Genomic DNA, 15,080 nt, shown 5'->3' with positions numbered 1-15,080 from the left:
AGAGCCCCTACTCTGCTGAAAGCCCAGCTCGCCCTGCCACATGTCTGCTCTCAGCAGGGCCACTCACTGCCCTCTGCCAAGGAGAAAGCAGGGAGCAGGAGAACAGGGCTGCTCTCGGGCACGCACAATCCCACTTCACGTTGCAGTCTGGCTTTTGCTGGTGCCTAGATACAGTAGCCACTGACTTCAAGTCTCCACAAATATCATGCGGGTGGTGCTGTGGTCTAAACCACTGAACCTCTTGGGCTTGCTGATCAGAAGGTTGGAGGTTCAAATCCACGCAATGGGGTGAGCTCCTGTTGCTCGGTCCCTGCTCCTGCCAACCTAGCAGTTCGAAAGCACGTCAGAGTGCAAGTAGTTAAATAGGTACCGCTGCAGTGTGAAGGGAAATGGCGTTTCCGTACGCTCTGGCTTCCGTCACGGTGTTCCACTGCGCCAGAAGCGGTTTAGTCATGCTGCCCACATGACTCGGAAAGCTGTCTGTGGACAAACGCTGGCTCCCTAGGCCTAAAAGCGAGGTGAGCGCTGCAACCCCATAGTCACCTTTGTCTGAACTTAACCATCCAGGGGTCCTTTACCTCCTACACCTGAATTCTGATTCCCTGCAGGAAAGAGTGGGCTCTGAGCAATGCTTGAAGATCTATTTCCTCATATTCATTTTTTAATCTAAGGTTGCTTTTTAAAAATAAAAGTGCAGACTTCTCAAGTACTCTGCAATAAAAAAGCAATTTATTGATCATGTGAAGCCAAACTGCTGCACTTTCTGCCATCCCAGGCATTTGGCACATCCTTCCCCTTCCTTGCTGTAAAGGGCTCCTATCAGGAAGAGGTGCTTTAACAGCACTGGTTTCCCCCCTGCTTTTTAATTCCATGCACAGCACATTACAGCCAGGGCTGTCAAGAGCTGCACATGGTATGTCTCCCCAGATAACCGTATGAGAATTATTTAAACCTCCCACTCACTTGCACACTCAGAAACCAAGAGAGAGAGGAGCTGCCAGGTAGAATTCCGCTGGCACATGCACGAGCGATACAAAAACCCGGCAGCAAAGAGTTAAGCCGCCCTTTCCACTTGACTCAAAGCTGCTTCTCCCTTTTTTGCAGAAGAGCTCCTATCCCATCCTTCTTCCAGGCTCATATTGGCCAATCAAAGCAAAGGGTGGAAATTATTCAGCCTGCCTCCCAACCCAAAGAGCTGTAATGGCCATATATGGTAAAAACCACTGTCAGAGCCCTGCACTGACAGCTGTGGAAATGCTGCTGCTGCTGCTGCAGCCGTGGTGGAGGCAGGGCTGCAGAGGGAGAGAGAGAGAAATGCAAAGAACAGGCAGCTCCGCTTCCTCCATCTCTCTCTCTCTCTCTCTCTCTCTCTCTCTCTCTCTCTCTCCCCCCCCCCCCTTAAATGAGAGTGGGAAATAGGCACTCCTCTGCCCTGCCAGCATCAGAGCCACAAAGCACATAGGAAAACACCCACTCAGTATATTGTGGGGGCTTCTACACCAGGACTCTGATCATAGTTATTATTCCTGCTATGAGAATATGGGAAAAGCTTTCATAGGAAGAAAAAGAGAGGCATTTGATTTGTTTGTTGCTACAGAATGCGGATGGAAGAACAGGACTGTTGCTCTCCCCAGCCCACTTCATGCAAGAAATGTTACAGGGAGGCCTGTGCCCTCCCTGCTGGGAGGCAACAGCCTGTTGGGAGATAGGTTCTCCACAGAGCAGCTCCCCAAAATCTTACATGGCCTTAACAGACCCTCTGAATGCCACTGAAATGTACCCTATCTGCTTCAGATAGCAACAGCCACCTAAAGACCAGCAGGGCTCCAACATTAAAACACACGTGGTTTTAAGAGTATCCACACAGAGGGAGGAAGGAAGCCTGTCCGGCTGAGACTGGAACAGATAAATTCAGGAAGACTAGGGGTGCTTGAAATTCTATTGTCTACTCTGAGGCGCCGTGCAAGCAAGCCCTTGATGCAAGAAAGGCATATTAAGTCCTGTTTGACAGCTTCACTTATCACAAGTAAGGAAATCTAACAGATCTGCATAGGAATGGGATTTCACAATATTCATACAAGTTCTGGGCTGGTTTTTTATTATACTGAAAACCCTCTGGTACTTAGCTTATCTAACAGATACCCTGAATTATCAACTATTCCTTCTGTTTCAAATTTTCAGACTGCAAGGGTCTGCAACCAAAGCAACAACGTCCATGCATAACAGAGATACATCAACATGCTTTGGAGAACCCTCAAGGTTTGTGAAAGTACCCCCCCCCCAAAAAAAAACCCTACAGGAAAAACCCGAAGGAAAGAGACCCAACCACAATCCAATGAGGACTGAGTATGTTCAGTGGGAACAAAATGTTGAATGTTGCTGAGAAACAGAAAGAGTGACCAAATAGCACTTCATGCTGCAACATTTTATTGCAGTCCTTGACTTACCCAGAGACTGCAGAACTGAAGGGAAGCAAACACACATACTGGGTTCAGAGGAACAAGGGCCACAGGAGGTTGTGCTCCTTGCCTCCCAGGAAGATCATCCTGTCAAGGGACAGATCAGTCTCGTCCCACTGGTCAGAGAATGAGCAGCTGTGGGGAGACTGTTTTCCTGCCAAAAAAGGCCACATTGATCCAACTATCAGCTGCGCTGGGACAGGGCTTTTTTGAATTCTGTGGTAAGTTGCCCTGAAAATAAGTCAACCAGAAGGCAGAATACAAATATTCAAAATAAACCATCAGGGCCTTTTGCCTCCTAGTCCCCTACAAAAATACTAACTCATTTTAGCCCAGGTTCTGAATTCTGAGTCTACATACAAGTATAAGAAGCAAGATCCCTGACTGCAAAGTTAAGGCTATGTATGGACATTCCAAATGACTGCAGCTCAGTGGCGGATGATGTGTTCAATCCCCAGCAGCTCCACATACGGTGGGAGAAGCCCTGCCTGAAACCCTGGACAACACACTCTCAATGTAAACAAAAGAAAGTTAGATAAGCCAATGGTCCAGCTCAGTATAAGGAAGCTCCTGATGTTTCTATTATGTTCACACAACCACCTGAATTTGCAGTAAGTCAGTAGGTGGAGCCTGCTAGCAGGGTCCCACTCCTACACACACGTTCGCTTTATAATTGTGGCAGCATGAATAGGGCTGTTCTTCCATTTTGTGTGTCTTCACATTTCTATTAAAAAAAAGAAAGCAATTTCAAATACAATGTGCCATGGATGGGAGCTGTTAGTTTGGAGAGAGAGAGGCCTCTAAGCTAGCAAGCAACTTGTTCTTCTCCTGAATTAGACTGGTACTTGTTAAGATACAAAATGACTACAGTGGTGCCCCGCAAGACGAATGCCTCGCAAGACGGAAAACCTGCTAGACGAAAGGGTTTTCCGTTTTTGAGCTGCTTCGCAAGACGATTTTCCCTATGGGCTTGCTTTGCAAGACGAAAACGTCTTGCGAATGTTCCGATTTTTTTACGCTTCCCCCCCTTTTTCTAAGCCGCTAATAGCCTTTTAGCCGCTAATCCGCTAAGCCTTTAATAGCCGCTAAGCCTTTAATAGCCGCTAAACCGCTAATAGCGCTAATCCGCTAATAGGGTTGCTTTGCAAGACGAAAAAACCGCTAGACGAAGAGACTCAAGGAACTGATTAATTTCGTCTTGCGAGGCACCACTGTATAATGAATGTGTTGCCCAACACCACCAAATTCTAGCAGTCACATGACCTATGTTTCTGTCTGCTGGACTTTTCGTATTCTGAAGGAAAAATAAAATATTGTAATAATTGGGCAGAGGAAGCTACAGGACCATGTTTAAACTATTGTTTAAAATGCCACTTACCTTGTGTAGAGGCAGAACCAGGAAGGCACCACCACCGCTAGCCTCTATTATTATTGCAACGAAGTTGGGATTTACTGCACAAAAAGAACTGTCCCACGTCACCCGAGAAACTCTAATGTCATCGTAACACTGGTCGTTTTTCACTGCTTGACCAAACACGTGCCGAAACTTGCTCTGTCGTACCACTCGTCTCATTGTTTCTGCAGAAGAAGAAAATTCAGCATGGGTTACTCTGATTCCTCCAGTTAGGGTGTTTCCAGATGGAGGTTTAATATCGCAAATGGGTTGTTGGCAACATTTTTTAAAAAAATAAAAATACATCAGATTATCCCTTTCTGGATTAAGTAGGGAAAATATACATACTGAAATTTTGACATTGTGTGGACTGTATTCTGCTCTGGTCAGACCTCACCTGGAGTACTGTGTCCAGTTCTGGGCACCACAGTTCAAGAAAGACACTGACAAACTGGAACGTGTCCAGAGGAGGGCAACCAAAATGGTCAAAGGCCTGGAAACGATGCCTTATGAGGAACGACTAAGGGAGCTGGGCATGTTTAGCCTGGAGAAGAGGAGGTTAAGGGGTGATATGATAGCCATGTTCAACTATATAAAAGGATGTCACATAGAGGAGGGAGAAAGGTTGTTTTCTGCTGCTCCAGAGAAGCGGACACGGAGCAATGGATCCAAACTACAAGAAAGAAGATTCCACCTAAACATTAGGAAGAACTTCCTGACAGTAAGAGCTGTTTGACAGTGGAATTTGCTGCCAAGGAGAGTGGTGGAGTCTCCTTCTTTGGAGGTCTTTAAGCAGAGGCTTGACAACCATATGTCAGGAATGCTCTGATGGTGTTTCCTGCTTGGCAGGGGGTTGGACTCGATGGCCCTTGTGGTCTCTTCCAACTCTATGATTCTATGATTCTATGAAAAAAAACGCCTTGCACACATGAGGAGCACCAATAAACACCCATCTGGAAGGACCCTGGAACAGCCGAGGTAACTCCTTTGCTCCACTGACAAGATAATTTGCAAAGCTAAGCAGGGTTTGGTATGGTTTCAAATTGGATGGAGGACTGTGTGTTGAGATTCCTGCATCACAGAGGGTTGGACAGATGACCCTTGGGATCCCTTCCAACTCCACAATTCTGTGCTTCCAAATACCTAATTTTGAGCTCTGGAACAGTGCCAGCTAACCCATAATCCAGATCAACTATTTTGTTTAAATACTGTTGTTTGGTTCTCTGAGTTCACTGTAGTTTATTGAATGGTTTGTTGTAATTGGGAGCCTATTATTCAGCTATTCAAGCAGAATATAAATTTATTGAGTACACACCCAAGCTTAACAGGGCTACTGTGGAGTAAGCACATTGATGCTTGCACCCTTCCTTTGTCTTCATTATGTTTCAGAATAGGAACCTTTCCCAAAAACATTGCAGTAACACTAGAAATATGCCAAAACTCAGAAGAAGGAAGGAACAAGTATCCATGATTGCATGTGGGGGAGGATGTCCAATTTAGTCAACATGACTGGCAACAATCTCATGAGAATCAAGAACGCTGCCAAAAACGATACTCTCCAAAGTCACCACCTAAGACTACGTTTGGACATTTGACCAGACCAACAAGCAAACCAACTCCATGCAAAACAAACCATGATCGGTTGTCTGATCAAATATTGTCCAGTGTTGGTTGAGTACATAAAAAGCTTTATCTTTATCAGAACAATAAAAATAGAATTATCAGCAAGTATGATACTTATGCTAATTACAATTATAAATTAGCTAACTTATTGTGATGCAATAGAAGCAAAACATTTAACTGAATTATTTTAACTCACTGTTAGCTAAGGTTCTCTGATTAGCCATGGCATTGTGGCTGCATAGAATATCTGACCACCGTCAAACAACCGGTCATACTATTTGACATGTCAAATGACCTCAGCACCAGCCCTGCTGAAAATTACTGGGAACATCTTTCCCCTCATTAGGATTTCACAAAATTCCAAGCAAGACCTAAAAAAGCGCTTAAGCGCAAGGAGCTTGACAGAAACCTCTGGTTACCAAACCATCAAATCCAGTGGTGCCTGCCTCCTCCCACCCATGTAAGGCCTGGGCCATTACACACAGAAGTGTTCCTTGACACACACAGATCCCCTTTTTAAAAACAAAACAAAAAAAACAGCAACCCTTAACTGCTTGTGTGATTGAACCTAAACAAAGATAATCTGTTTTTGGTAAGTTTGTGAGTGGAGAAGTTAATGGCCAGTACATCTACAGTTAAGAAAGTGAATCAACTAAGCAAAACATGGAAATACTAAATTGCAAAAGCTCATCTACAGTGCACGCTGCATTATAAACAAGAGAAAATGCTTTAGAGTTCTATCAGCTTCCAGCAAAATCTCAACATTTTTGGTAGCGTTCTAAAAATGCAGCCACGGTTTCTGAAGCACCCAGGTATCTGAGAGGTGCTCTGCCTTATAGCTAGCTTTGTTCCAAGTCAGACATCTTTATACGCAGTGTGTTGATACTACACACAGAGATTGTAACATTAACCCTGAAACAATAAAACTTGTTAAAGCTACCAGGCCAACTACAACGGAGGCAATTCTCCAAAGCACCTGAAACTTACTAAAGCCCTGTCCTATGGCTAGGCGGAGGACTGCCCAACCCTTTCTGGAGAGACTGGTAACAAGGAGCCAATCATGGAGTGTGTCTCAGGTACAGTTGGTCCACCTGGGAATAGGCTACCAGCTGATTCCACACGGACCAAACAGCTGCCAAATTGTAAGGACAAACATTTAGTAGTGACCTGAATAGAGTTCAAGACAGTGATCCAAAGGTGAAAGATTCCATCTATCTTAATCCAAGAGTCTTAGGCAACTCCATCGTGACATGTTTTTTAAAAAATTACATTAGTGGGAATTTTATACTTTTACAAACAGCAGAGCAGATGGCACATTAGCACACACACAAAAAACCTTTTATCAACAGCAAAACTACTTGTGGGGGGAAACAATGGCAAACCAGGAACGGACTACTGCATTCAATATCTGTGTATATGTGCCTGACATTTTCTTCGTCAGGCATCACCTTGTTATGGTTTAAATAAGAGTAATGAAACACCGAGTCTTCGGAATTGCTTTCCTTGGAGGTTTTCAGAAAGACAGACTGGCCATCACAATAAACCAGGGTAATAGTCTGCCTTCAGTGTGCAGATGGCTCCTCCCTCGCTCCTCCGCTAATGGGAGCAACAAATCACAAACCATGACTGATAAGCCAAAAGCAAACTTTGGGTTGCAACTGGAGCAAAACAAACCCTTGTTCTTGGTTCAAATGTAAGGCTAGGCCAGAGACCCTGGCCTATGAAAGGAGCAGCAAAGTGGGAACCATCTGCATGTTCACAGCAAACCATCATCTATGTAAATATGTAAATTCAGTCACTGTCAAGTATTCCTTAACAGTGTTAGAAACTCAGATACATAACCTAATCGCCAAAAGGCACCTGAAACCAAGGTTAGGTAGCCACAATTGAATGTCTAGGCGCCATTCTCGCCCCCCACCCAATGAAATGTGTTGTTTTTGTTATTAATTTCATTTCTATACCACTTTATATTTTAAAGAAAAAATCTTAAAGTGGTTTACAACACATGAAAACATCAAATAAAACAATTCAGAACAAAACAAATTCAATCTTCAAGGAAAGTATTTCAGATCCTTCTCCAAGTAACATTTTGCTTTCCCCATACTTATTTACCCGCTTAATTTAGCTCATACTACAGCAGAAATACTCTAGGAAGCCAATGGGGTGTAGTGGTTAGTGTGTCAGATTATGACCTGGAAGATGAGGGTTCAAATCCCCCCTCAAGTCATGAAGCTCCCTGGGTGAGCTTGGGCCGGCCACAGCCTCTTAACCTACCTCAATGGGTTGCTGGAGGGATTAATTGAGAAGGGGAGTGAACCATGGACAAAAAGTGGGACATAAATGCAATAAACAAACACTTCTGCTCACCTGCTTAGGAAGGCTGGAGGAGTCAGCCAGATAGAGATGTCAGTTGCTAACCTGGCATACAGAGATCTCCATGTGGTGGCAATTGGGCCTGCAAAACACCAGTTGCAAAACGCGCCTGGCGAATTTCAAACACTGCTTAGGGATGCATGTCTGAAGTTCAGACCATCCTGTCATAAGGCAAAGAATCAATGGGCACATTAACAGCACAGACCTCTCCTCTTCATGCACAGAGCTTTGCAAAGTGTGAAGAGTAGATGTCCCTGCTTTAAGCAGCCAATACTGTAAAGAAGGCAAGAAAGTGAAGAGAGGGAGGCAGGGACAAACTGGGGAAGAACAGGCATTTATTTCAGTTGCACCTACTTATGCTTGGTTGCTGTGGGATATGAGGTGTCACTGCACTCTGCAAGTGAGGGTCTCCTTGCAGACACCACCTTAGCAGGAGGTCCCACTCAATGCCCTTTTGGAATTCCCTTCCCTTGAAAGACCTTCCTCTTTCAACAAACCTTTAAACTGAAATCTTTCTCGGTCTGTATCTGAACTGGAATTGCTTTTTTTAGAAAATTGTTTTATCACTTGTTTGTCACACTAGGTGCCTTTGGGAGGGTGAGATATAAATTTGATTAGTAAGCCAATAAAAGAAGGGGTTCTGTCGAAGTCTCTTTGGAAAAGGTGGGTTTTGAAGAGGCATTTAGAGGAATAACAGTTATTCCCACTACCAATTGAATGTTCGTATGTTCTGTGGGAGGGGGCCAGGCATGACAAGCAGAATTCTCAGCACGGTGACTCAACACTCACAATTCCCACAACTCTCTGGAGAAGGAACAAAGGGAGCCATGCTAGTTAAACCAGTTTAAAACCAATAGAACTTTGCACTGTAGATATATGCTCAGATTAGATCCTTTCTATGGTCTTGGGCTGATGATTACTAACATCTATAATTCACTCAGAATCATTTACTTGGGACCCTCTCATTTAAAGGTATGGGGGAGGCTAATAGTAGAATCCCACACATGTCTAGTAGTCAGAAGCATAGACACTGCTGAAAACAATCAGATTTGCTGCTGACTAACAGACAAGTCTTTAGTTCATTTCTCCCATGGCTCAATGTTGAAAAATTCATCTTGGGATGCAACTTGCCTCCAGTGTTCGAAATCTGTCAGGCACATTTTGCACCTGGATATTGGCCCCTTGCTACCAAGTGAAGATGCCTGGGTGCCGGGATGGCGTCTGACACCTCTACCATCTGGAGGTGAATGCCTGGAGATCTTTGGATCTTGACTGTTTTCACACACTAGCAACACATCCTGTAGAATTCTATCCATTATATTTTATCTGAACAATCAGAATGAATTTCAGGAACCAAAAAGTCATATTGAAAAGACAGACTTTTGAGCCATCTCTCCCAAATTAAAATCTAGGAAGAATCCCAGCCTATGCTCTCCAAGCTACTCAACCAGTGGAATAAAGGATGGGAAATGGAAACAGCGCTATCCAGCCCTGTGGTGTTGCAATGGCAAAGCACAATGGCTCTCCTACTTCCCACTCAGCTACACACTCACTTGACAGATACTGCGCCCTTGCAGCAACACCCTTCTTGCTCTGGCTGCCTGGTTTGTGGTGACTCATTTATGTATGCATTTTGTCATCATGATAAGATAGGCAAGGCAAGACCTGTACTTGGGCCAGTACATTTTCATAACAGCTTTGCAAGAACATCCACTGGTTAGATTTCCTCCCACAAGGCTTGCCAAAAGCTATATAAATCTGATGTTTTACAACAAGCAAGTCAGAAAGCTGTCTCACGCAAGCAACACTAAACCTGCACACCAAAACTATATTTACAGTCACTGCACAAGGAGGAAATGAGCGAAAGTTGGCCAGAATTTCTAATACCTCAGTAAATAGGAAAACCAAGGTGTACTGATGCCCTGTGTAAGAAGGCTATATCATCTTACCTCAAAGAGGACCTTTCAAAAATCACACATTCATACATGACCTTTTTAGTTGTAGGTACAAACTTCTTATATGTGAATATGTAAGACTACAATTTTTCAATTGATTAAACGCCACCTGTCCATGTTTCCACCCGCCCCTCCCAAAAACCCCCCTAATAACCTTAAAATGGCTGAGGAAGTGTCATTTCTAATAATGGGGAGAAAATTTACAAAATGACTATTTTCCTTTCCACACACACACACACACCCCTACACACCCCTCTCTTCCTTGGTTTTCCTGTTATGAAGCCACAGCACTCTCAACAGAAACTGTGCAAGATGAACACACACATGCTCCACAGCCTCTCCAAGCCTCCATTTCCATAGCCAAGGGAGTGATTCTTGGCTCTGAATCACAGTCATGTTGATTTGGCTCCCTTTCAAAACAAAGGAGGTATATGAGAAGTACAGAGCAGCAGACAGAAGAAACATGCAGATTCCAGTTATGAGAAGAACGAATGATGGATCTCCTGAAATGCTTCCAATAAAGTTCAGATGAAAAATTAAACAAAGGTTACCTAGTGTCTGAAAGCAAGAGGGGTTTTGCTGCCTCCATTTTAAGCCCTGAAGACAATTTTTCTAGCCTAATTAGGTTTTTCATGTTGCGAAACATATGCCCTCCCCCATTATGACAGAGGGAGGGGTGTGTGAAGAGCCAGCTGACTTCCCAAGTGCCACTGGCACCCTGGCACCAAGGTTGGTTCATCGTTATCAAGATGAAATGGTTCCATGTGCTACAGAGGATGGGGCATCTGAGAGAAAAGGGAGAGGAGGAAGCAGATGGGAGAAATTGCAAAGGCCCTTCCTATTTGGAACAAGGAGCTTGGTCCCTGGCAAATAACACCACTAGTCCACAAGCTTGCTAATGTTTCCTTAACTATATTCAGTGAGAAGATGAAAGGAATTCCAAGTGCTTTTGTTCATAAGTACTGCATTTTATATAGCATAAACTAAAAAGGGATACAAAGCAAACACTTTTCATTTCACCATTTGCTGGGGCAATAAGACAGAAAATTCTTTATCAGGGAGCATCCACACAAGTTGTGATCCCCTTTCACAACAGTAGGCACCAAATGATCCTAAATCCTTATTCTCCATTCTGCCTTAGCTGAGAAATCAATTCCCTCCCTGAATCCACATCTGGTTGCAAGTTAACACTGTGATAGACATCTCCTCAACTTCCAAAGGATGTCAAACTTTGACCTGATGAACTGACCCACAGCTTGTGATTGTCAGGAAACAGTCAACTGTCAATCAAGTCCCACCTGGGTCCCCAAAACACTTAGGAGATCAGAAGACTCTTTGTAAGTAGAACTATTAGAATAGCTAAAGATAAAGGTACCCCTGACCGTTAGGTCCAGTCGCAGACAACTCTGGGGTTGCGGCCTCATCTCGCTCTATAGGCCGAGGGAGCCGGCGTTTGTCCGCAGTCAGCTTCCAGGTCATGTGGCCAGCATGACTAAACCGCTTCTAGTGAACCAGAGCAGCACACGGAAACGCCGTTTACCTTCCGCTGGAGCGGTACCTATTTATCTACTTGCACTTTGACGTGCTTTCGAACTGCTAGGTGGGCAGGAGCTGGAACCAAACAATGGGAGCTCACCCCGTCGCGGGGATTCGAACCACCGACCTTCTGATCAACAAGCTCTAGGCTCTGTGGTTTAGACCACAGCACCACCCGCATTTGAACTAAAAGGTTTTGTTATTGTTGTTTTCTGCCTCTTACCTTTTAAAATTCTTTTAAAAAATTGGCTATCCCCAGAGTGGAGCAGGTAGGCTAGGTGCTCTCCCTGTCTCCCCTACTGGATACCTGCCTTGAACTACTAATAATCTCTCCTGTCAGGGGGTAGAAGGTGCTAAGGTGGTGTGGTGGAAACCTACGACCAGCCTACCTTGAGAGGTAATTGTGGGAGAAAAGGGGTAAAAAGGTTCTTTACCTCTCCTTGTTTTCCCCTTCAACTCCCATCATTCTTAACCATTCCTAGCTTGACAATCAGCTTTCCAACCAAAGCAGGTTTTACATTCACATGAAACTCACTTTAATTCTCTTTTATCTTTTGCTGGCAGGAGGCCCAGAGTTCAGGTATTCCACCATGGTTTGGAGGATCAGGAATGTGCCATGGAAACCACTCCTTTTGGATTGTATTAACCAAACTCTTCTTTCAAATAGCCTCCATACCATTATTTAAAGTGGGTTTGAAAACCGTGATTTGGAGATTAAAGCTAATCACAGTTTGCCCAATTCAGACATCGCGACAACCTGGAAATGGAGGAAGGCGGCCGTGCATGAGAGCGGAGGGGAGCGCATGCAGGCCTGCAGCATTCTCTTGGCCCTCCAAATTATGGCTTGGAGGACTGTCTAATCTGAACATATAGGTTGTAGTGTTGTTCTCATTTGTCACAAAAATGGATTGAAAGTTGGCACATTTTCCTGTTTTTAAGAACTGTCTAAAGAGGAAAGCAGATGCACTTCTGAAGCTTGGAGGAGTTTCAACCTGTTTGTGCCAGAGGAAATACATCCTGCTAGGGAACACTTACAGGAAAAGCCACTACAGGAGCAAAAATCCTGCTTTGCCTCTGAAAAGGGAGATGTTTACACAGGGCCAGAGATAAACGAAAAACTCAAAATCTGTATTTCGCTTTGAATGATGATTTGGACAATCCAAATTACAGATCAGCTTGGCAAAGGAAAGCACTCCTTTTGCCACCCACATCATCCCAGTGCCTGCAGGCCTTTCCCTTCTTGCCTCCTTGGTCCTGCACTTCAGCTATCAGGGTATTTATTCCTGATTCCCTGGGGATGTGCACTGAACTCCCAGGAAGTACCTTGCTCCCTTAATACCATATTATGGGTTATCTGTCCATTCAGTGTGTTAACAGGAGCTCCTGGATTTTTTGTCAGGCTAAAATGTTAGGAGGAGGATGTGATATTAGAAAAATCAAACTCACCCAAAAGGAAATCTGGTATGTTCTGCTGCAGCAGCATCCACACACCACTTCCAAATATAAAAATAAGGACACAGTTTCTAGGTTCATCTGTTACATCAATTCTTGCTATTAGGATAAAACAAGCTAACATAACGACATAGGAAACTGCCTTATACGGAGTCAGATTCCTTGGCCTATCACAATCAGCACCGTCTACACCAGGGGTCAGCAAACCTTTTCATCAGGGGGCCGGTCCACTGTCCCTCAGACCTTTTGGGGGGCTGGACTATTTTTGAATAATATAAATGCCCTGCAAGCTGGTCCTGCAGCTGCCTCCGGACCTGGAGGAGGAACGCACTCTGCCCGCGCTCAGGAGCGCGTCTTGGCAGTGCCCGCTCACCAGCGTTGTTGACAAGCAGCCGCCGCTCCATCGGCTCGTCCCCACGGAGCTTCCAGGTGGCTTGCACCACGCACTGCAGCCCGCCGTCCGAGGCCAGGTCAGCGGGCAGGCTGTGAACGCGAAGTGCCGGCCAGACGGCGCACAGCTCTCGCTCCAGCTGCTCCAGCGCAGCCGAGTGCGCCACCAGCAGCAGCACCGAGCCGGGCGCCAGGCGTGGGGCCAGCAGGCGCGCCAGGCTCCGGCTGAAGCCCCACGACATGCCCATCACGATGCCCATGGCATGGCCCAGACCCGCCAGCCGCCCACCAGCCTCTTCGCCCATGGCTGCGCTGGGTTTACCTCAGCATGCGGCGAGGCTTCAGACTGGTTGCAGGAACTTCCTGCAGCCAATCCAAAGCCGCAGCAGGGTCGCCGCCCACCCAGAAGCCGTGCCAGCCTCGCGGAAGTCAGTCCCTGCGCGGTGAGGCATCCACAGTGTGCAGGGACTGACCGAGCAGGCAGCAGGGTCCACGGGCCAGATTTACGAGCCTGGGGGGCCGCATCCGGCCCCTGGGCCATAGTTTGCTGACTCCTGGTCTACACAGAGCAAGGGAACAGGATTCTGAGACAGGTTTCTCTCCCAGTCTACCTAGATGCCAGAGATTGGACCAGTACATCCTTTACATTACTCTTTACATTACTTTTCTTTTTCTGTTGAGTGTCTTTAAATGTGGATGGGTTAAGCTAGTCATTTCCAAGCTGCATTCCAGGGAACCCTGGGTGCCTCACAGATTAAGATTAAGATCAGCAGTGCTCAATAAATTTTCCTGAAGGACCCTTTGCCTGCAACTACCAATCTTACCATGCTGCAAACAAACAAGCAGAAGAGCGGCAAGGTGTAAGAGACCTGAAACAAGCCACTCCAGAACTGAGTTGTGTGCCACAGAATTGTCTGCAGTGCGCAAGGGTTCCTGGGTGAACAAGTTTATGTGGAAAGGGTTCTCTTAGGGGCTTGGGAGTATCAAAATCACTGGGGCTAAAGCCATGCTCCAACTCACCAGCACTTATTGACTGGGGGGCTGCCTAGCTTAAGACAGGCACAGCTGACCCATGAGAAACAATGATCTCTCCCACCAATGGAGGCAACCTGTAGTACTTGTACCTTATGCCAATCAGGTGGAGCTTATCCCTCGTAGCTGCTGCCTCCTGTGTTGTTTTTGCTGTGTTAGCAGCACCAAAGTGACTTCCCCAGGGTGCAAGCCTGGGCAGCGTGTCTGGAGGGTGGTCGGGGCTGCCCTGAGATTCAGAAGCAGAGATTACTTAAGAAAAAGAAAGCGCTACTTAAAGCCCAAAGGACACAATGACTTGTCACTTTTTCTAAACAGCAGCTGGCAGTGTAGGAAGCAGAAAGCTTCAGGATTAGAATTCTGATCCCATTTTCTGCAGCAGGAACTCAACAGCCCAACCAGCCCACACATGACCCAATCACAATCCTGCCAGGGGGGGAAATATTCCCATAATTCAAGGCAGGAGATGGGTATGCAAGTGATAAGCCTTTTCTGCATGTTTTCCTTTTGAGGTAACCTAATTTTCTTTACCAGTGCAACAAGATTAATAAGGCAGAAACATCCATTTCAGTTTCTCACTGGCTTTTCTTAGCTATTTCAATGCCATTTCACAAGCCACTTTATTATTATTATTATTATTATTATTATTATTATTATTATTATTCACAAGCCAAATTTATTTTTAAACCACCACAACATAGTATTTTATTGCTTCCCAGCCTTCCCCAACCTAATGCCCTCCAGATGTTCTGGAATACAATTGCCACCGGTCCCAGCTGGAGTCCAAACATCTGGAGGGCACCAGGTTGGGGAAGGCTTAACTACCCTATTTGTTCATGAGATTCATTAGAAACATTTCAGAAGACAGCA

The 15,080-nt window shown here is 45.3% G+C and overlaps 1 protein-coding gene across 2 annotated transcripts in view; it reads right to left on the bottom strand.

Moving 5' to 3' along the window:
- Positions 1-15,080, bottom strand: part of CORO1C (coronin 1C) — a 92,461-nt gene that overhangs the window by 60,200 nt on the left and 17,181 nt on the right. For both annotated transcript variants that reach the window (XM_081168565.1, XM_081168564.1), the window contains exon 2: positions 3,838-4,037. In XM_081168565.1, coding sequence (XP_081024691.1) covers positions 3,838-4,032 — 195 coding nt within the window. In that variant the 5' untranslated portion in view covers positions 4,033-4,037. The remainder of the gene's footprint in view (positions 1-3,837; positions 4,038-15,080) is intronic.

Source organism: Podarcis bocagei (assembly GCF_964188305.1).
Source record: "Podarcis bocagei genome assembly, chromosome: 13".
Lineage (NCBI taxonomy): Eukaryota > Metazoa > Chordata > Lepidosauria > Squamata > Lacertidae > Podarcis > Podarcis bocagei.
The sequence above is the reverse complement of the archived record's forward strand: the minus strand, read 5'-3'. Positions and strand labels throughout refer to the sequence as shown.